We start from the raw sequence: 22,078 nt of genomic DNA on the forward strand, positions 1-22,078 counted from the left end.
GAAGGGACATAGGGGGCGTAAAAGATAAAAGAGAGTGTCCCTGTCCGTGGGTGACGAGCCTCCTCCTCCTTCAGTGGTGGACTGACTGGTGGGCCTGGGGACCTATCCCTTAGCCCCTAAGGATCTCAAAGAACCAGCTACAAGTCTTCAGCTAAATGGGCAGCATAGCTCAAAGGCTGGGGAAGAGCTGGCTCACAGGTGTCCCCTGTCCTCACCGGTGACGTCTCCATTTGGCCTGGAAATACATGAATCACAGCTATGCCCCCCAAAGACGTCAGGCACCTGTAGGTGCGGACATGTCTGCATCTGGCTTGGCTCTCAGAGCCGGTGGGGAGGGGCTGCAGGGACCACAGAAGCCGGTTAATACAAAAGGGTTACCTTTGCTCTGGCTGGCGTCCACATTGCCATCCTGCATTTTACCTACACGACAAAGAATTTTAACAGACAACAGAGAACAGACAACACACGTTGATCATCACGAAGACGCAACAGGGCCACGGACATTCATGTCATAGAAGGAGGAAGCGCCGAGCCGACTCCGTCCCTCCATATAGGGATGCTGGGGACGCCCCGAGACAAGAGCAAACCTGGCCACCACATTGACTGCAGGGTCTGTCTTGATTCTCAGGGGCTTGGAGAGAGAGCTTCGGTGGGAATTATTTTGGCCCTGAGCATCTTACAGATTAAATGACAGCCTTTGAGGGTAAAAGGGACCACAGTAGGCTGGCAGGAATCAGAGGGGTTCTCAGGTCCCCAGTGATTAATTTGGCTGGTGCCTTTTGTGAACTGAGAGGAGGCAAAGGAAATGAGAGAGAGACAGGGAGAGAGAGCGAGAGAGCAAGAGCGAGAGAGAGAGCGAGAGAGAGAGAGAGAGAGAGAGAGAGACGAGAGAGATTCTAGAAAAGGGAGGAGTTTGGTCAATGTGCTCCTTACTTTCTGGCTTCAGGAGGGATGTACGTAAAGTTCTACTTTCTCCTTTTTCCACCTGGAGGAGTGTGAAGGCACAGCATGGACAAACCCCTGCCCAGCCCTATTGAGGGTAATGCATGCAAAGGCTGGGCAAGGGCTCCCCAGTGGTGGGCTCTGAGGTGCCCTGAGTGAATCCAGGGGGCCCAGTGGGAGTGCCCTGTCTCTCAAGGGGACACTGCTGGCCCCTCCCCTCCACTTAGGTGTGTGCTCTTTATTCTGCAGTTGACCAGCTTGGGCCCCAGTAGACAGGGAAGTTGGGCTGGTGGGTTCCCTGGGGTGCACCCCTGCCCCGGCCCTGCGTGCCAGGGCTGGGGAAAGGGCCGAATCTGGGGCTGCTCATCACCTAATCGGGGCTGCCTGGGAGGCCCCTTCCCCAGTCTTAGCCAGAGGCTTGGGGGCTGGGTTTGCAGCATGGCAGGTACTGGTGGTCACTAGTTGGCAGCTGAGATACCTGCCCTCACTGCTGGCACTGAGGAAAAGGGGTTTCCTCCTGTCCCCTGGGCTTGTCCACTGAGCTCACTCAGAGCTCTGCCCATGCGCCTTGCCACCTCAGGAGGAGTCTCAGTAGGTCAGACACCCTTGGCCATTTGCTGCAAAGGTGATTCTCACAGCTCACGTTCTGTGAGAACCCACCATGTGCCAGGCGCATCTATAACCCCCGTGATTTCATATAATCCTCACCACATCCCTACAAGGGCACTCCTGTAGTGCACCCATTTACGGATGAGAAACTGAGGCTCAGAGAGGCAGATGGCCTGCCCGGGTCCCAGGGGGTAAACGGAGAGCTGGCCCCAAAGTGCGTCTATGTTTCCACCTCCAATTTCGGAGAAAGCAGCAATCCCTCAGCCCCTCTGAGCCCAGAGGAGGGGCATCAAGGTGGCCTTGGTGGGATGGGGCTCCCGAAGCCCCTGTTTTGACACCAATTAGCTGTGCAGCTTTACCTCTCCCAGTCTCAGCTTCCACCTCTGTAAAATGGGATGCAACATTCAGCTCCCAGAGCACCTGATGGTTGCCTTAGTAATAACCACTTGCCCATTTAGCACTTTGAGTTTTGCGAGTGTCATCTCCTGTCAATCTTCCCAATGCCCTGCAGGTGGGATAGGAAGGATTCTCATCAGTCTCATTTTACAGATGAGGAGACTGAGGCCAAAGGAGGTTCAGAGGTAGCCCTCATTTCTGGAACATCCTGATCATAACGCTGCCTTATTGGTTCCATAAAACTGTCATCAGCATCACCATACCATGTTGTAAGTGACTCCGAGGGGAGAAGTGGCTTTCCTGGATCCCAGCCCCCTGCTATCTCTGCAAGGGAAATGCAGGGCTGTTCCCGCTGCCTCGCACAGCAAAGGGTCAGTGACCCACCCTGGGGTTGAAAGAGAAGGGCCCTGTCGCTCAATTATAAAGCTCTTTTTGCTGGATTAAAAACAAAACAGGAAAAGCCTTTTTAGAGCAAACAGGAATGAACTACAACAATTATTTTTATTTTCAAAAATAATTTTACTAACTGGGCTAAAGGGCACTGGAGGACTCCTCTTTGATACTTGATTTTAGAAGACACAAAGGGGCCTTTATTTGCATTGCATATTATCAGATGCAACAGCCCATGTGTGTGCCCATTAACCAAGCTAGCAATTTCCTCTTTTATTTCCATAGTGATCACGTGGCTAGAAAAATAATCACCAATGCATATGTTCGAGGAAGGGAGAGGTGTTCTGGGGTGCTTTGGTGCAGATGGCCTGGTTTCTCAGAAGCAAGGGACTTGCTTCTCCTCAGCCAAACTGGTGCTTGACTATCCCGGGAACTATGGTGCGGCAGCTAGGTCTGGCTCCACACACAACCTGGAGGGTGGGCTGTGTTTCAGGGGAGCTGGGATGGGGACCTGGGGTGGAGACTTGGAGGCCTTTCTGCATCAGATGCCAGATGCAGCTTTGACAACTAGGTCTGTTCTCTTCATGCATTGCCAGGGACATGGGTGTGAAAAACACATGTGTGGAGGGCTCACGGGAAGACGGCCTGATAAACAAGCTTTGGGGAGACTGACCACTAACTAGGTGAACTGGGGGATGTCCCTCTCGCCTGTGCCTCCGTTTCTTCCTCTGTGAAATGTGACCATTTGAACCAAGATGACGCTCATGAAAAGCACCACAAAGTGTCCTGTAAATGTCTGGGGTCCAGAGTGATTATTTACTAATTATGATTATAAGTGATGTATTAAATAGTGATATATTAATAAATGTAAAAGAAATAATAAAATAACAATAACAAGCGTAATGCCTCCAAGATTAATGGAATACACCCACTTTCAGTTGGGAGGGGGATGGGGGGGTGGAGTCAGGGGGATTACTGCCAGCTGGGTGTGTTTTCCATGTCCAAATCATCCTGACTTGGCTCAGAGGAGGGAGGGAAAGGAACGGTTAATTCTCTCATTGACCAAGGCTCAGCCTAGTGCTTCTCAACCTTTAATGCACACTGGCCTAGAGCCTGGAGAGCTTATTAGAATGCAGATTCTCATTCAGTGGGTCTGGGGTGGGGCCTGAGATTCTGCATTTCTAATAGGCTCCTAGGAGATGTCCAGGCTTCAGGTCCTCTGACCACATTTTGAGTAGCAACGGTGTAGAGTACTATTTCCCAAAGTATATTATGGAGCCACACCAATCTCATAAGATTCAGCCAGGAAAAGTCCTGCAGCCAAATCAGCCCGGGAAGCCCTCCATGGCTAACTTTCCACTATATGCCAGCCTATTCAAGGTTCTGAGAAGTCCTGCAGTGAGGAAGAGACCAATTCTGTCCCACGGTTCTTAACCATCTTTGACCACAGGATCCTTTTTTTTGGAGATAGGACCGATAACTATCCCTATGAAGTTTATAAGACATACTCCTTCAGGAAATCCTGGATTAGGAAGAGGAGCACACACTTTAGAGCCTGCAGGCCTGGGTTCAAATGCCAGCCCTGCCGCTCTCTAGTTCTGTGACCTTGGGCTAGTGTCTTGATCTCCCTGAGCCTCAGTCTCCCCATCTTTAAAGTGGGGACAATAAACTCTGTATCATAGGGTTATCATGAGGACCAAATGAGGCCACGAGCATGAAATGTTTGCAAAGTGCCTGGTTTACAGTGGGTGGTCAAGTTCCCCATCTTTCCTGTAATTTTCCTCAGGATACTTGCGAGTTTCTGCTACAGTTTGGAAGTGAAGCTGCCTTTTTTTGGGACCGACCAGCCTGGATGTAGTCTATATGTTCAACGAGCCCAGGAGGCTCACTGCTCTGGGGGAAGCAGAATACCACCTCCCGTTTCCTTCTCCCCCCCCCCCCCCCCCCCCCCCGGGTTTGCCTATATCGGTTCTCCCTGTCACCCCTCGCCACTCCTCCATGACGCATGACACCTCCCACACCCCAAGCTGTTCTCCTTTCTCCTCCTATGCTTGAAATAGACCTACACCCGAATTAGCCCTTCTTGGCAAGGCGCGGCTCGCCGAAGTGTCTTGCTTGGCCCCTGACATCCACTAGGTGCTTCCATCATTGGTCATTTTGAATGCAGGTGGCTCAGCCAGAGGTCTGCGGCAGGGGATGGGAGTATGAGGTAGGATAGGGTCTCCATGTCGTCCAGGAGTGGTGAGGAGTAAATGATATAATGAATGAGAAACCCACAGCCCAGTGCCTCGTACACAGTGATGCTGTAAGACTTTTCCTTTCCCTTCGATTCTCTCGGGCAACAGTTTTATGATCAAGCCCTACAGCTCTTAGTCTGGGTGACTATCATGCTACCTAATTTGGGGACAGGGGAGCTTTCTGAGCAAACGGAAGCCTCTTCACTCTGAAGATGGGAGGGTATAGAAATAAGAAACCCTCTAAAGGCTTGGAGGCCAGTGAATACAATTCCTTCATGCCTGTGGGTAACGAGGTTAAAATGCAGACCCCATGTACAGTGGCAGCCCCCCCCCCCACCACCCTTCACCCCCGAGGGGCCCATAAGAATGCAGAGACTCAGGACAAATGCTCCAGCACAGGCAACAGCAGGAAACACCAGTCCACGTCCGAGGGACAGAACCAGGCCCGAGCCCAAGCGAGCCCCCTGCCCGTTCACTCCGTGAAAGAGAAGAGGAAGAAATGTTTATCTGTGGCTCAGCCATGCTATGGGGTGGGGCCAAGGGGCTGAACCCCGGCCTGGGTCCCCCCTGCCTCGAGGGAATTTTCGAGCCAAGGACTGGAGACTTCACTAGGGACCCAGATGCCAGCTTCAGCCCAGGTCCTGACCCCAGGCCTTCTTCCCCAAGCTGGGGCCAGGAATGTACTTAGGAGAGGGCCACGCCGGGTGGGATGCTGCTTCTTGGGAGTCAAATCTGAAGCCAACGTTATGTCCCTCTTCTGGGCTCCACTGGGGGTTGAGGGCCCACCAGGAGCCAGTGCCATTTTGGCAGCCGCAAGTGGGTGCGGAGCGGATTCCCCGGTGGTGGCTTCTCTCTTAAGCGCCTGCCCCACGTGAGAGGACGATTGTCCCAGAGCTGCCCATGCACATCCAAGATCTGTGCGGTCCAGAACAGGGAGAGGCAAGCCCAGAGTTGGGGGTGGGGGAGAGAGACGCCCATCCAACCGAGACCGAGCGCTCGCCATCGAAGACGTACCATTGACTAGGCTGGTATTTGCACTATCTACAGCATTTGAGCCTGCTGCACCATCGGCCGCTGTGGGGGTGGGAGGGATGGAAAATGCAGTGTGTCACAATGGAGAAAAGCAACAATGCAGAACAGCAACAACAATAAAGACATGAACCAACTTGCGGGAGGTAACATGACTATATTCTTTAAAAAAAAAAAATCTCCGTTGGAAATCAAGAAACTCAAATTTGGGGGCGGGGGTGAAATGTTCCCATAGAGATGCCGTAAAAATCAGGGTAAAAAACTCAGACATGGAGGGTCTTTGAAATAAAACATGGCAGATGATCAATGTGGTTGGGTAGGATGCATCCCTTGGCCATGCCAATCGGGCAAGTCCCCGTCACAGGAGCTTCTATGAGAGGGCATCTGGCTGCCCGTCAGGGCCAGAGGGACCCATGGCCAGGAGTCATTTCCAAACCTTCAGTAATGGGTGCAGTGTGGGCATTCTGATTGGGTATCTGCTATGACTGCCATCACTGCGTCCCAGTGGAACATGGAACAGCCGTGGTGGTGACTCAGGATTCAAGCCCTTGACTCAGGCCACTGCCTGCGGCCACCTCCTCCTTCCTAACCAGCACTCAAAAGATCGCCTTGGTTACCCCCCCTACGAGATGCCCCATCATTTAATAGGTGATACCAAGCATGTCACACGTTGTGCCTGAGACAGAGAAAGTACTAGCAAGTTTCCCTTAGTTTAGAAATTACAAATGACATGAGATGCTCAAATCCACTCTGGTTGTTCTTTCTAGGCGTGGGGAAATGGGTTGAGTGGGCAGGAGAGGGAAGTGACACTAGTGGGCGGGGGGCACATGCTGAGTGGTGAGGGGAGCTGGGACAGGCTCTGTGGGGTGTGCACAGGAGAGCAGGGCTGTGGGGTCACAGGGTGGTGAGCGGGGCACTACATGCCAGTGTGTGGGGCTGCGGGCCCTGTGGTGGCGCCATGTGCATGGGCTGGCGGGGTGAGGGTCCGGAAGGGCAAACGGGCAGAGTGAGGCGCCGGTTCCTGCCGTGGGGCTGGCATCGCGTGGGGGCACAGTGGAGGGTCTGGTGGGTCAGGGAGCCTCCTCCAGCTGCGTGCTGGTGGCTTGGGGCCAGGGCTCAGTGCTCGAAGGCTGCTGCTATTTCTAAAAGCCCCATCTACCCTGAGGGGTGTCTTACTGTACCTGGTAGCTGAAGGCCATCCCCCTTCTTCACACCTGTGTGATGATTTTTGAGACACGTTAATGAAGGAGAAGCACATCCAGCCTCATCTGTGCGCACGCGCGCACACACACACCCACACGCACCCACACACACACCCGGCTGCACGCCTGTGCTCATCCTGAAATGGGGGCCCGGGGTTGGCAGGCTCTAAGCAATGACCCTGGTGGAGGTGATGAAATGGGAATGCAGAGGGGGCCCAGCCCTGGCCGTGCTGCTCACAGGGGCTTGAGAGGTGGGGCTGCCCTGTATATTCCTCTGCCCTGTCCTCCCACACCCCACTTCTTCCTTCTACACTGACACCCCCATCTCACTGGGCCATAGGTGTGTGTTCAGTAAAGGGCTCTGACCTGTGCTTCCAGGCGGGAGAGGCCCATCTTCCTACTGAAATCTTTGAGAACACTGGTCTGGCCTGTGGGAGCTTCTGGGTGCTTCTGCCCCTCACCCAGGACCCAGGGAGGCCAAGAAAAGGGGCAAAGCCTGTGTCATCCTGCCATACCCCGCCCACTGCCCATATCTGCCCCACCGTCTGCACCCTGGGGCCAGAGCTGGCCACAGCTTCTACGTCACTGTGAGAACACTGTCCTGACACCCTCTGGGGCTCTTGACAAGGACTGTGTCCTCAGCTTCAACCTCAGCTGTCTCCTGAGACAGGTTCTCTCCCACCTCTGGATTTCTCAGATCACAGCTTAGCTCCACTATTCATGTTGCTGGGGCTGCCATAATCTTAGGGAGACCCTTCTAGAAAATATAAGGTATTACCCTTAGGAACAAGCAACCTTTGGTTGTGACCCAGGCTCTGGGCCTGGTCGGACATGGAGAGCTGGAGGTAGCAGGCCTGTCCCTAAAACTCAAGGAGAGCATTCTTATCTTCTTCCCCTGGACCCCAGAGGGTGTGGGTGTTGTGGACCCTCCTCTGGAGCTTGGGGAAGGAGATAGGACAAAAGACTGAAGATGTGAGAGGGGTCTGTTCCTGAGACTGACTTTAGGTGTTGGGTAAGGAGCTGGCTGTGCAAGGGCCAGAGGCCTGGGCCTTTGGATTTGGGCCTGGGCTTCTAGGGTCTTCCGTGCATCCCTCCCTCTGCTCTGAGAGGCACTTGTAGCCAGGCTACCAGCTCGCTGCACCGAGGGGGAGCCCAGGGAGTAGGAATCTTGTTTCCAAAGTGGCAGAGGAGCTAGAACCCAGGCAAGGTGCCAGCTCTGGGGGGATAGGGGAGGAAACCATGAGTTTGGCCACATTCCCCAGAATCTCTTCTGCCCACATCTGGGCTGAGTCAGTGCTGGGTGGGTTTGCAGCCCTGCTCTGTGGAGTTGAGACTAATGGCAGGAGTGAGTGCAGGTGGGGCTTTCGACTCCGTATCAGGGCTGATGATGGGACCAGGTCACGCTCAAGGCTGGAGACTCAACAAAGTGTTCAGTGCCCTGGGCCTGGCCTGACGGGAGGGTACTCCATGACATGACCAGACAGACAGAGACTGGGACAAGACCCTGGAGATGGAACAGACAGAACCCTCCTGGCCCAAGCAGGGCCTCAAGGATGCAGGAGACAGCTGTTGGCACAGGGCATGGACATAAAAGTCACTCAATAACTATTTTGTTGAGTGAATGAATAAACGACAAAAAAAAAAAAAAAAAAAAAAAAAAAGTGACCTGAAGAGCTCCTCTCCTGGTCTGTGAGGGGGTTGCGCTTACCTTTCTTGTCTTTCTTCTCTTCCTCCTCACCGCCAGCCCCCAGCAGGGTAAAGATGATGCCAGTCTGAGAATTCACACCCACTGCGGTCACTACCATCCGTCCAGAGCCCTCCATCACGTGGGTCCCTGGGGAGGGGGACGAAAGCCAAGTTACCGTTGCATGGGCCCAAGCCCCCTCCCCAGAGGAGTGGAAGGAACTGGGTCCCAGAAAGCTCCTGGCTCTGTCTGCCAAGGTCCTGGGGTGCCGCCCATGATTAGGGTTCAAACTATGCCCTTGGGACAGAGCTGTCACGGGCCTGGGACTCAAACCCTGCTACGTCTACCACCCACTACCTTCTCTTAGAGAGCCACCTCCCCACTCTGTCCTAGACAGGACTAGACAGGACTGCTTAAAATGGGGTCCACTCCCTCCCAAAGATCTGGGAAAGAACTCAGGGCTCTGTGAACTTGCATGAGAAGACAATGACATCTTGGTGTTCACAACCGTCTAACTGAAAGTTAGCATTTTCACCATGACATAGGCTACCGACCCCAGGAGTGTTAGTCGCCCGCGACGCCGTTACATGTATTACAAATATGACAGGTTCTTTGTCATGCGACTTTATAGCTGTTGCAGTCATTCATGCTCATCCTGATTTTACAAGTAAGGCAGCTATCAGACTGACCGCTGGATCTTGTCATTAGTGTGCTGACAAAGAAGCACATACGTTACTCTATCACACACATTTTTTATTATTTTAATTATTTCAATATCATCGGCTTCCTTTGTGATCCAATGTATTTTATTTTATGCATTTTAAAGCTTTATTCCGACTAGGGGTGGCATCTCTGAGGACACCAGACTTCCCCAGGCTCCTCGGTGAAAGAAAGGTTAAGAACCCCTTTTGTAGAATTTTAAGATTTCCAAACTGGACTTTAAATTTTTTTTTAAAGTTTCTTTGTTTATTTTTGAGGGGGGGGGCAGACAGAGAGAGGAAGAGAGAGCATCCCCAAAAGGCTCCGTGCAGGGCTTGATTTCACGAACCGTGAGATCCTGACTTGAGCCGAAATCAAGAGTCAGACACTTAACTGACTGAGCCACCCAGGTGCCCCTCAAACTGGTTTAAAGGGCCCTGGAATTCTTTTGAGGGGCAGGAGGGCTGGCTGTGGGGGGTGAGGGAGGCCTCTGGTCAGAGTGGCTCCACTTTTATTCATCTTTGGGGTTTCTGTGTCAGCTGCGCTTTGCACGGGCCCCTCCACCGTGCAGGATCAGAGGGCAGCCTGTCCAGGGTTCATTCGGGGGACTCTGTACCAGAGTGAGGATTAAATGCAAAGGTAAATCTGCTGAAAAGTGTGCTATATACATACAATGGAGTATTATTTGGCCTTAAAAGGGAAGGAAATTCTGATACAGGCATGAGCCTTGAGGACATTATGCTCAGTGAAATACACCAGTCACAGAAGGACGTCTATGGTGGATTCCAGTACAGCAGCTCCATAGAGCACTCAAATTCACAGAGACAGAGACAGTGGAATTGTGGTTGCCAGGGGCTAGAGTGGGGAACTTATGGTGGGGGCGGTGTTCCCATTCAATGGCTCTAGAGGTTCAGTTTTGCAATATGAAGAGGTCTGGAGATGGATGGTGGTAATGGGTGCACAACAGTGTGAATGGATGTAATGCCACTGACCTGTATACTTGAGAGGGGTTAAAATGGTAAATTTCACGTCATGTGTATTTTGCCATGATAGAAAAATTGGGGGAAAAAAACCAAACAAACCCACTGAAGCTGGCTGTGACCTCACTGGGGAAACAAGGGGAGTCCAGGGAGGGCAGCTGGGACCCAGCCTGGGGAGGGGATGGCCACTACGGCAGCCTGGTTCTGACAGAGGAGATACAGTGAAGCCAGCCCTCTATCCTCAGGCTGGTGCTGGGGACACATCACTGTGTCCCAGGAGCTTTCACAGACAGACAGGTCACTCACAGAAAGAGTTAACCTGCATGGCCTGTGTGCGGTCACATGCAGAAGGCTCCAAGGAACACATGAGGAGGCACCTTCCGTCCTGCCAGTGGTCCCTCTATTTAGTAAAGAACCTAGGTAAGTGAAGTTTGGACTTTTGGGCACCTGTATTTTTTTAAAATATAAATCCTTACTACCCAGGGTAGAAAGCTTTCTTCAATGCAGCATGTATTTCCTTCTCCGACAGAGAGGTAAGCGTCCCAGCCTGGCTGGAGCATTTCAGGCCATCCACAGGCCGCACAGTAAGAACCAGACAGGGGCTGAGCCCAATGGCCACAGACACCGACCCAGATGCTAAAAGGCCCTGATGAATTGCTTCTTGAACTCAGTTCTGCATTTTAGACTTTTTCCTTCTTTTTCTTCCAGACTGCTGGCCACTTCTCCCTGTTTTCGGGGTGACTTGTCTCTAGCAGCTTTCTGTTTTCTGGTTTGCTTTAGACCTGAAGGTTAGGTCAGCAAACTCAAGAAACATCTACCTTACAACATTTTCCTCAAGAAAGGAATCTATTTTCACCTTTCAAAAGGTTTCACCCACTCCTTCTTTTCTGTTCTAGGACCTGAGCGATATCCTGAGATTGTGTGTGTGCATGTGCTGGTGTGCATGTGTGTGCACCCATGTGTATATAGGCGTATGTGTGCGCATGTGTGTATATGTGTGTTCTAGCCTCTGGCCCTCTAAGATCTCATGATCTCAAAGTGCTTTACAGGCAGACAGATGGACACTCTCCAGTGAGTTTCTTCATGGTGGGTAAAGGTCAGTCTGTCTGACCGTGCATGGGTGAACCAAGGCATGAGGGCTCCCAGAAGGGGCATGCCGCCTAGTGAGGTGTAGCGGAACCCACATGGTCAGCTGGCTCCTTGTTCATTCTAAGGGCAGAAGGACAACACTCTTTCATCTCTGGGCAGGGCACAGTGGGGACCACAGGATGAGCTCAGACACTGACTAGAGGCCAAGCAGCCCAGGCCGACTCTGGAGCCCATCTACTTGCCCAAGAGGCACTAACTGGGAACACCAGGGCCCACTGACAGGACCCTGGTAATTACAGTAACTTGCTGACAAGATTTCTTGCGTACTGGCTCAGCTTGTGTGGGGTGGGCGGGGGACAGTTTGACAGCAGCAATATTAGACAGATGAGGAGCCTGGGGCCTGGAGAGGTCATGTGGGGGGTGGGGTCACCAGATTCTTCAAGGTGAGGAGTACAGTGCACTGATTCAGAGCACAGATGGCAGGGGCAGTGGCCAGTGCTGACCTCTGTAGGACACCTACCGTGGGCCGGGCATCGAGTCAAACCTTTCACACACCATTATCTCATTAGAGTTCACACCTGCCCTCAGTTTACAGAGGAGGAAACTGAGGCTAAGGGAGAAGTGGCTTGCCCAGAGTCACTGGCTGGTGGGGGCAGAGCTGGGATTTGAACTCTCCCCTCTCTCTTGAGCCTATCCTCTCTGTCACCTACCAGTGCCCACCCCAGGAAGCCAGGCCCTCACACCCTGGTCTCAAATGTATTCTGAGGAAGTTTCTCTGCCTCGTTGGTAATGAGGATGCCGCTCCCCACCTCCCCAGCCCTAAGCAGGATGGAAAAACACATAGGGGGCCAATTTCCACCCAAGATAATCAGACCCCAAATCACCTTTTAATCTAATCACTCCCATCACAGTAGGGAGCTGGTAGCTGTGCCTCAGGAGGTAGGGAGGAGGGAGGAGGAAGCCAAGGGGGCACCACACAGGACACAGGATATGGGGACACGGGGTGAAGGCGCAGCACATGCCTGCTCAGCCTCAGATGAGCCTCAGGGTGGGCCTCCAGGCCTCAGCATTAGATGGGCCAAGAGTGCTGGGGGCATCAGCCGCCCCTGCCCTGGTCCTCCCTCCCCCTGTGCCCCAGCGGTCCCCCCCGCCACGGCTCTAACCACTGTCTCCCAGCCCAGACACCCCTGACATCATCTCCAAAATCCAAATACCTCTCAGCAGGCTTTGGATGAGACCCCAGCCTGCTCCAGACCCTTGACCTCCGATTCTGCCCTGTGGCCTCTGCCCTGCGAGCGGGCAGCTGACTGGAAATTTGTGTTCAGCCTCCCACCTTTGCTCACCCAGTTACCACCCCCCAAGTGGCATTCTCCCTCCTCTGGTCCAAAACCTCCTCCTCTTGGCTTGGGACAAATGTCCCTCTTAGGTGGCCTTCCCTGATCCCCACAAGGGGACTTTTTCTCTCTCCTCTGGATTGCCCCACCCCCTGCAGTTTCCCCTGGGGATGTTTCCAGGCCTGGCTCCCCCATAGGCTGTGAGCTACTTGCTGTAGGTTCGGACTGTGAGTCTCCTCTTAGCAGATCCCAGCTCATAGTTGGAAACTCCAGCCCCTTTTTACTGCTGTCTCCTTGCTGTGCATTTTCTGTGGTGGGTACATGTTACATTTATGGAAAATCTCCACACCCTTCGTACACTGTCCTTATGGTTTTGCAAAGGGTCAGATTTATCTCTGCCTAGCACTCATCCCCACGCCGCACTGGGCCGTCCATCTCCCCTCCCAGGGGCTGGCTGCACCCTCCTACTAGAGGAGGAGTTGAATGGACCAGGTCACCCCCTTCAGCTATCACACCCCAGCCCCAGATTACCCCACAAAGGGCAATGTTTAACCCCAAGGGCCGCAGCTGTGGTGGAGCCACGGGCATATGGGTCAAGGTTGACCAAATCTTCCACAGGAAAACGGCAGGGTCTCTGGGGAGAGGTGGAGGTGAGAACCCTTCAGGTTTGGGGGTCCCGGCAGAGCCTTGCACCAGGACCTCACTGTCTGTGGTCCTCTGCCATCATCTTGCAGCCTCCACCTCCTGTAGGTCTCACAGAGCCCCTTGGAATACACAAACACGGGGGGTGGGTAAATTGAGAGAGCCGTGAGCTGAGGGGAGGGTGGGACCTGGGAACTGGTCTGGTGTCTACTTCTGATTTCCTGTGTGACCTGAGGCCAGCCCTCTCCCCTCTGGGCCTCGGTCTGTCCTTTGTAAAATGGGTGGTCTATGTTAGGTCATCACCTCCGAGTGATGAAGTCTGGGCACCCAGGGTCCCAGAGAGACAAGGGCCACTCCTGGGTGGCGTAGGGCAGCCTCCATTAAAAGGCTGTTATCTTGGGAGTTGGGATCTTGGTTTGGATGGGCCAGTAGAGGCTCGTGCAGACAGACCGACTACGTGTGACACTTTCTGTGCACACCATGCTCATTTACTTGATGGACAGATGTGGTACAACGCCAGCAGGGTCCAAAGGGAGGTCCCTGCCCTCCAGGAGCTCACAGTCCAGCTGGGGTGAGGGGAGCAGACAGGAACACAGATCAATAACGACGCAAGACAAGAGAGACCTAGGGCCCGGTGGGCTGGCAGGGGGCGGGGGCGGGCACAGCCCAGGCAAAGATGGAGAGGTGGGATAGCACGATAGCCGCTCAGGGTCGTGAGAGGAGGAGCAAGAGAGAAGCTGGACGGTGTAATGGCCTGAGTGGAGAGAGGGCTGCAGAGCTGGGTCTCTGCTGGGTGTTCAAGGGGGGAGCCGCTGGAAGCATTTCCAGGGCAGGGAGGGAGACAATTAGTATTTAGTGAGCAGTCCCTTGTGCAAATACTGTCTGAGCTGCTTTTTCCACTTGGCTGTCATAATCACCCTGTGAGCGACCATCATCACCCCATTTCTACAGACAGGGAAGCAGCCTGGAGAGGTCATCCCCGCATTCAGCCTAGAGGGAGAGGGCCAGGGTGGACTGAGGGTGTCATGCCAGTTCTTTCCACCTCGCTGGGAAGGCCTGTAGTGAAGTGGGAGGCAGGAGAATGGAGGGGAAACTGTGTCAGCCACCCAGCGGCCGTCTGTCCACGACAGAAGGAGCTCAGGCCCAGGGAATGCTGGGTGTTCCACCAACCAGATGGCCTGTCCCGTCCCACCTGAACCTTTATCTCCTCCCCACACAGACAGCAGAGGGTGGGCCAGAACGTTCCCAACTGCTGGCTCAAAGGCCATCTCTGCTTCAGACTGGCTCTGGGCAGCAGGAGATGGCCCCCACTGTGCCTCGTCCAGATGTCAGCTGTCTCGGTCCCGAAGCCTTATGTAATGGCAAGTGGGGTGCACTGAGCCTCTGGTGGCAGAGCTGGAGGGGCCTAGTTGTACAGAGTGGGGCTTCTGCGCCCAGAGAGGGCAAATGACTGACTGAGGTTGCACGGTGTACCTCATGGGTACATGAGGGCATGGGTACATGAGGTACATGCGTACATGGGGCACAGCTGGGGGCTCAAACCTAGGGCTCCTCGCTCTTCTGGCTCTGACTTCCCAGGCCCCTTTCTGGACAGGAGAGGAGAGAGGTCTTACCTCCTAAAAGGTCTCTTTCTGGGGGTAGAGATATGAAGAAAGGATAAAGGCCATTTCTGGCCTTTCTGGGAATTATCATCTGCCTCCAGGCACAGGCTCCGAGCAAAGCCAATGCGGTTCCCAGCCCAGGAGCAGTTCCTTCATCATTATTGTTATCAACGCAGTTAATAACAGTAATAACACATGCCTGCAGAGCACTAGACAGTTTGCAAAGCATTTCAGCGCCCACAAGACTGTCCTCCTCACAACAGCCCTGTGAGGTAGGTTTTGGTGCAAGTACAACCCCAAGCCCCTCCCCTCCCCATGGCCTCTCTGGCTCAGCGAGGTGGAGTGGTGGCCCAGGGTCACACAGCTGTGAGTGGTGGAGCCGGGACTTGAACCCGTGCTCTATCCACTACACCCCGCTGCCTCTCATGGAGAAGAGGCAGGGTAGTGTAATGGAGAGAGCGCGGGCCGAGCAGCAGACTGGGACTTCCTGCAGTCACGGTGTCCTCCTAGGCTCCCTGGAGGCGGCGGCAATGGCGGCAGGTCTGGCTCTCCGTGCCTGGCCTTCTGCTTGGCAGGCAGGGTGGGGCAGCAGGCCTGAGAAGGTCTGCCGATGTCCTGGGCAACTTCGTGCTGTTAACGCTCTGGCTCCAGGGGTGGTGGAGGTGGGGGGGGGGTCGTGCAGGGGGCTGAGCCAATGGGCCTGGCTGGAGCTGGGCCCTGCTGCTTTTGGGGACACCCCTCCTGCCCCGGCCCCCTGGCTCCTGCCCCTTTCCCGGCCACATAGATGGCGCCTGGTCGCTGGTTTCCCAATGGAATTTACGATAGACATCTCAAACAGGCCTTGCTGCTGGGTCATAAAGTCACAGTGTCCTCAGAGGTGGGCTTGTGCATAGAGGCTACGGGAAGAGCTTGGGGCTAGGAGGCTAGATGGCTGGGGTCTCGTTCTGGCCCTGCCTTCCGTGGCGCTTTACACTCCTGCTCTGGGCCTCAGTTTCCCCAGGTGTAAATCCAGACGAGACCACAGTTCTCTAGGGATCAGCAAATCTCCAGGAAGGCTGCCGAATCACAAGTCTAGGTATTTATTTCTCATTTATTTCGCTGCCTCCAAGGGGCTCTCACAGGGATTCATGACCTGGGGGCATGAGAGACCACGGGGTTCCATGAACGGAAGCTGTTGTGTCAAAGGAGGCGGAAGGGGCTGGACATCTAGACGCCTCACAGGGCCTACACTGGGTCCCAGCCAGGAGGATGCCGTGGGGACCGTTGATGGACACGAATACGTATAGAATATTAGTTAACGGTATTACATCAATGTTGGGTTTCCTGAATTGCTAGCTGTGCTGTGGTTATGTGTGAAAATATCCTTTCCTTAGGAGAGACACATGAAGTGGGGTGCCTGTGTGGCTCAGTCGGTTGAGCGTCCGACTTCAGCTAGGTCATGACCTCACAGTTCATGGGTTCGAGCCCCGCGTCGGGCTCTGTGCCGACAGCTCAGAGCCTGGAGCCCGCTTTGGATTCTGTGTCTCCCTCTCTCTCTGCCCCCCTCCTATTTGCACTCTGTCTCTCTCTGTCTCTCAAAAATAAATAAATGGTAAAAATTAAAAAAAGGAGATACACATAAAGTGTGAAGGGGCCAAAGGGCCATCACGACCACAAGACAGGATGAGCCTCCTGAGAACAAATGGGGCAAAAATGGTAACATCAGCTGAATCAGAAGGAAGGGCGTTCAGGTGTTCTTTGTACCAGTATTGCCACTTTCCTGAAAGTTGGAAATTATCTTAAAGTACAAAACTAAAACAAAAAACAAACAAACAAAAAAGGCCCAGGTCAGAGTTTTTACTCCAGGGCTCACCCATATGTTGCTTGATCACACACACAGGCTTTTAAAAAATGGGAATTTCTTGCCAACAGTTGAACACTGTGAGATCATACACGAAAGCTGGATTTCTGGTTCCCCTTGTACAGAGGACGCTGCAGCCACACTGGGGCCAGGGTGCTTCTGCAGGCAGCAGCCAGAAGTAGTCATGCTCTTGGTGTGGCACCCACGCTCTCCCTGCCCGACCCCATGGAGGTGGGAGCTCGCGCCCCGTAAGCATTCTACCGTGCCTGGCCCAAAGACACCTCAGTCATGGGCCTGTGTCTACCTGTCCATCTTGGGAGACGAGCTCCAGGCCGTTATTGGATTTTCTTTGTGCCTGAACACTGGGGACATCTGAGTCTTTCTGAAGGCAGGTCTGTCCCCATTTGTCAGATGGAGAGGCTGAGGACCTGCGGGGCAGAGGTCATAGGTGGAGCTGACAGAGGTCTGGGACCTGGGTGTTCTGCCTCCAAACACTGTCCTTGCTCCCCACCACACAGCACCTCACGCCTGTACCATTTGCAAAGGATAGTCCCGTCCATCCATGCATGTGGTCCCCACAACAGCCCTGTGGGGTAGGCAGGGGGCGGGGGGGAGGGGAAGGGCCTTTGACCAACTCCCCCACTGCACAGAGCTGGTCTCCCAACATTGGGGCTCAGGGAGGTGGACAGACCTGTCCAGGGTCACAGGCTGGGCACGGCTGGGCCAAGTGACCCAGCAGCAGAGAGTTCCTTGCCTTCCTCTAGGTTGAACCACTGTGCCAGATGCCATGAGGGGGTTTCTGAGCTACCATGAGGACCCTGCAGGTGCCCCCAGCCAGGTCCCTGTCTTCCCCAGGGGTCATTCAACTGGAAGGCCCAACAAGGCCTTCCGGCACAGGGAAGGTGTCCAAGGTGTCTGTCCATGCACAAAAACGAGCATCCAAATGGCAGTTCTCCAGAGTTCAGAACAATCGAGGAAAATCCCCTGGAGGAGGCAGGCTCATGCAGGCTGAAGGTGGGGAGGAGCTGGATGGGGCAGATCTCAGAGAGGAGGAAGGGGGAGATAGTCAAGATGAAAGAAGACTCGTGAGCTGGGGTCAACCCATTTTATAAGCAAGGAAATGGAGGTTCCGAAAGGGTAAGAAGCTTGTCCAGGGGCTCCCAGCAAATGAGAGCAGTGGGGATTTGAACCCAGACCTGTTTCACTCCCAAGTCCAGGCTCCATCTGAGGAATAGGGAAGGGAACCAACCCGTTGTGGGCATCCCTCAGCTAGCACTGGGCTAGGCAGGGGCTTTGCCTACATCACACACCAGAACATCCCTACTGTCCTCATGGATCAAGAGAAGTGGAGCGACATGGCCCAAGGCCACACAGTGAGTTCATTCCAAAGCCCAGATCTGGCTCAGTCCAGCCCCACCCAGCTTTTTCTACAAGAGCCCCAGCCTTTTTCCTCTCTCTGGCAGACAGTGCTTGAGCCCCCACGCCATGTGGACCCATGGATGGGCGGGGCATGACCTCCTGGTAGCCTCACGCCAGGGTTCCTGGCTGCTGGACCTGTCTGGGAGAGAGGATCCACGAAGAAGGGCATCCAAATGGTGATGGTGTGTGTTTATCTGCATACGGCCAAGGATGGAAGGGGCCCATAAGAGTGACATCATTAGATCTCTTTGGGAGGCAGAACTGGAAGAATTTTACTCTTTACCTTATCTGAGATGGTTTGCACAGTGAGAGACTCGGTCAACATGACGGGGCTGTGCTCGAAAGGGCCAAGCACAGTGTGGGTGTCATGGGCTGAAATGTGTGTGAGTGCCATGCTGTATGGGGGTGACTGCCCACGGGCAGTGGTGGGTAGAGAAGGCTTCTTGGAGGGGGTGGAGCCTGAGCAGATGAACAGGAGTTAAATGTGTAACAAGGAAGGGAGAGGGCCATCTAAGAGTGGGGAGCAACCTCAGCAGCGGCAGGGCAGAGGGAACAAAGCAAGGTGCACCTGTAGCAGAGGTACAAGGTGAGGATGGGTGTGATGAATCTGTGACTCTCAGGCCTGGGAGGGCATTGAATGCAGTGCCCATTCGGTGCTTGGGTCCACTCCACAACACCCCCAACACCCCACAGCCTGTCCAGGCCTGCTTACACACAAACCGTGACCAGGAACTCACTACCTGCCAGGCAGCCTCTTTTGTCCTAGAATGGTTTCGTTACAGAATTTCTCTTTCTGTAGACTGCTTTCTGTAGGGTTGCCTATACCCTCTTCTCACCCCCCCATTCCCCGTGAGCCTGCGTGAATCATTCGGCCGTCCCAGCCCCATGCAGATATGTTTCAGAATGTCAGCACTACAGTTCACAGTCAAGCTCACCCTGCGCTCTGGCATTCTTGGTGGGTCCTGACTCTTGCTTTCTTTTTGCCATCCCCCTGCACTTCATGCATGGTCTCTGCAAAGTTGACAGGCATACTTTCCATGCTGAAACAGGATAGAGCTCCAGAGAAGCCCAGAAACCTCCCACTGGACTACCAGCAACCCATCAATCAGCACAAACCCACCCAAATCTCCTGGCCCCTAGCACATCCTGCTGTATCTTGCCCACAGGGGCATCCCAAGACACCTTGGCTGCTGTCTCGTGACATCTGGAGGCCCAGGGCCTATACTATTTACCTGGGCTTCCAGCTAGATGTATAGGTAAAGGCCCAAACAGTTGGTTCGACTTGGGCTGGCTAGCTGACTTCCCATCCCATCTCTGCCCTGTCTGTGTCTTTTCCAGAGTCTCCCTGTACTTGTGCCCATCTCCTTGGCTGGTCTGTGATGCACCAAGTCAGTGATTCTGAACATTTTATCTCCTTAGCCTCCTGTGAGGTAACTACCCCTCCTCTCCCTTCTTCAAACTGTCTGGAACCTTCATCACCCATCCATTCAGGCCTAGTGCCTCCACTTGACTTCTGCTGATCCAGATGACCCACCAGGCCACTTCTCCCAAGGATGATTGCCTCTCCGTCAACCACTTTATCTCAGAGGTCAGAACCAGAGCCTCAGTGACATGAACCCTGATGTGGCCCTAAGTTCCAAGAAGGAGTTCAAGGCTTTATATGATCTCCTAGTCCCCAGAGCCTTTGCACTTCCTGTCCCTCTACCTGGAGTGTTATTTCTTCTCATTGTGCTGGTTTCAGCTCACAAGAAACCTCCTCAGACAGGCCTTCTCTGACCAAAAAGATTCCTGTCCCCTTTCTCAGAGCCTCTATCTCATTACAGTGGAATAATGTCATCTGAATATTTGAAATTATCTTACATATTTGCTTGCTTGTTCCTTTATTGTCTGTTTCTTTTTACTAGATTTTAAGCTCCAGGAAGGTAGGGACCTTACTTGTCCCACCAACCACTGGCAAACAGGAGCTACCTAACAAATGTTGGTTACGTATGTTCTGGATAAATAAATGCCCCAGCTCCGATTCTCACTCCTTTCTCCCATCCTACCCTGCAGACATGCTGATTGTCCTCTGCGTATTGCTAGGACATCCCATATTCCTTCAGACTTCTGTGTCTCTGCACACATTTGCTTCTGCTCTGAGGCCCTTCCTCTATAATTCTGCTTGGCGAGCTCCTACTCACCCTTTAAAACCCAGCTCAATTCCAATTTAAGTGGTTCTGTCCCTATTCTGGCTTTCTCGCATCTTCTCACTCCTCTACTGTGGAATGAGCTGTTTGCAGTCTACAGGCTGGAGGCTCTTATGGTCAGGAGGAGGCTCAGAATCATTGTGGGGGCCTGGCCCAGGGCAGCTTCTCAGAGGATGTTTCCTGAGCCGCGCTGAGCAATGAGACCCTTTGTGTGTCCCCTCGAAGGGAGTGTCTCATCCAGCAGGTGCCTCACCTCTGCAAGGTCTCTCTACCTCCTCTCTTGCCCCCTGCAGCAGCCAGAATGAGATTTTACAAATGCAATGTGTCTAGTTCACTGCTTAAAACTATTCCAGATGACCCTCATCATACTTAGAACATTTCCAAACTAACTCTTCGAGAGGTGGCATCGAGGCCCTCCACCCCGTCCATTTTACTCAATTTCCTCCTGCGTCAGGACCTTTACACTTGTTGTTCCCTCGTATACGTTCCCCACAAATAGTCACTAGGCCAGCTCTCTCTCATCGTTCACACCTCACCTCAAACATGGCCCCCCCCGCCCCCCGCAGCCACCTGCCTTCCATCGTTCTGCTTTATTTTCATCATAGACCCACCACCTCCTGGAGTTTTCACAATGTCTGGGGCTTCTCACTGCACCACAAGCTTCTCAGGGGAGGGGACTTGTCAGCCTCATTCATTGCTGTATCCCAAGTACCCAGCCCAGTGTCTGGCACATGGTAGGTATTCAACATAACTGTCACCTGATCGTTCCTTCCCTATCCCTGATAAGAACAGCCTCTGGCGTTTGACTTTTCAGAAGACCAAGTCACTAGAAAGTAAGTTCTATGAAGGCAGGGATTGTCTGTCGATTTTCTTTACTGCACTATCCCCAGGGCCTGGAGCAGAGTGCTAAGTACACAGTAGGCTCAAAGTACGGTTGTTGGGGGGAAAGGGAGGGAGTTGTCATTTGGGGCTGAGCTGGCTGGAGATCTGAAGCCAAGGAACAAAGTCTTTGAGAACTTCCAGCCTCATGAAGGGGACACAGGTGCCCCCCACAGCATAGAGGCAGGAACTGGCAATGGGAGTGACCCACCGTTGGGCCACATCTCACCTGACAGCAGCATGGGGTCCTTGTCCACGGACTTGCGCACCTGGTCAGACTCTCCCGTCAGGGAGCTTTCGTCGATTTTGAGGTCATTGCCCTGGATGAAGAGGCCGTCAGCAGGGAGAAGGTCACCTGGTGGTAGGAAGGGCAATCGAGTTAGCAGGGTCTCAGGTGGCTGGAGGGTCTAGGAACATTCCTTTGAAGGTGTGTTTGCAAGGTCAAGTTCACCATTGGGGACCAGCTGCCTAGAGCTCCCAGGGTGTTGGAACAAAGATGGCACTCATCACAGGCCAACAGGCAGCTGAAGACTGGAGCCAAGGTGAATGGCACAAGGCCTGGAGGGCTGAGGCTGGGCCCAAGAACAATCCTAGCTCAAGTGGGCTTGTACTTCTGTTTATAAAGTGCTTCTCTTGGCCTGGTGTGGATTTGGGTCCAGTTTTCTCAATGATTCATTCTCTGGTCTCAACTACGGTTTGGGAAATTCTTCTAGGAGGGACTAGTCTGTCTTGGCTAGGCTGAGGAGACCCTATGACAGGTCACTTTATCAGAGGAAACCAAGCCTCCTAAGGTGGAGTGAAGAGGGAACTCCAATCTCTTCCCCATCGTCTGCCTCTGCTTACCCAGGACATATCTCACCTATACCCCCTTTGGCACCAGCCAGCCTGACCACTCTCTCCACGGTAGTATCACAGGCCCA

The 22,078-nt window shown here is 53.5% G+C and overlaps 1 protein-coding gene across 1 annotated transcript in view; it reads right to left on the reverse strand.

Moving 5' to 3' along the window:
* The window catches only part of ATP2B2 (ATPase plasma membrane Ca2+ transporting 2), a 119,590-nt gene that overhangs the window by 50,743 nt on the left and 46,769 nt on the right, over nt 1–22,078 (reverse strand). Inside the window, 5 exon segments of the mRNA XM_049641006.1 lie at nt 379–420; nt 5,589–5,648; nt 6,785–6,817; nt 8,514–8,639; nt 21,388–21,513. Of these exon segments, the coding sequence (XP_049496963.1) occupies nt 379–420; nt 5,589–5,648; nt 6,785–6,817; nt 8,514–8,639; nt 21,388–21,513 (387 nt within the window).

This window comes from Panthera uncia, chromosome A2 (genome assembly GCF_023721935.1).
Source record: "Panthera uncia isolate 11264 chromosome A2, Puncia_PCG_1.0, whole genome shotgun sequence".
Classification (NCBI taxonomy): Eukaryota; Metazoa; Chordata; class Mammalia; order Carnivora; family Felidae; genus Panthera; species Panthera uncia.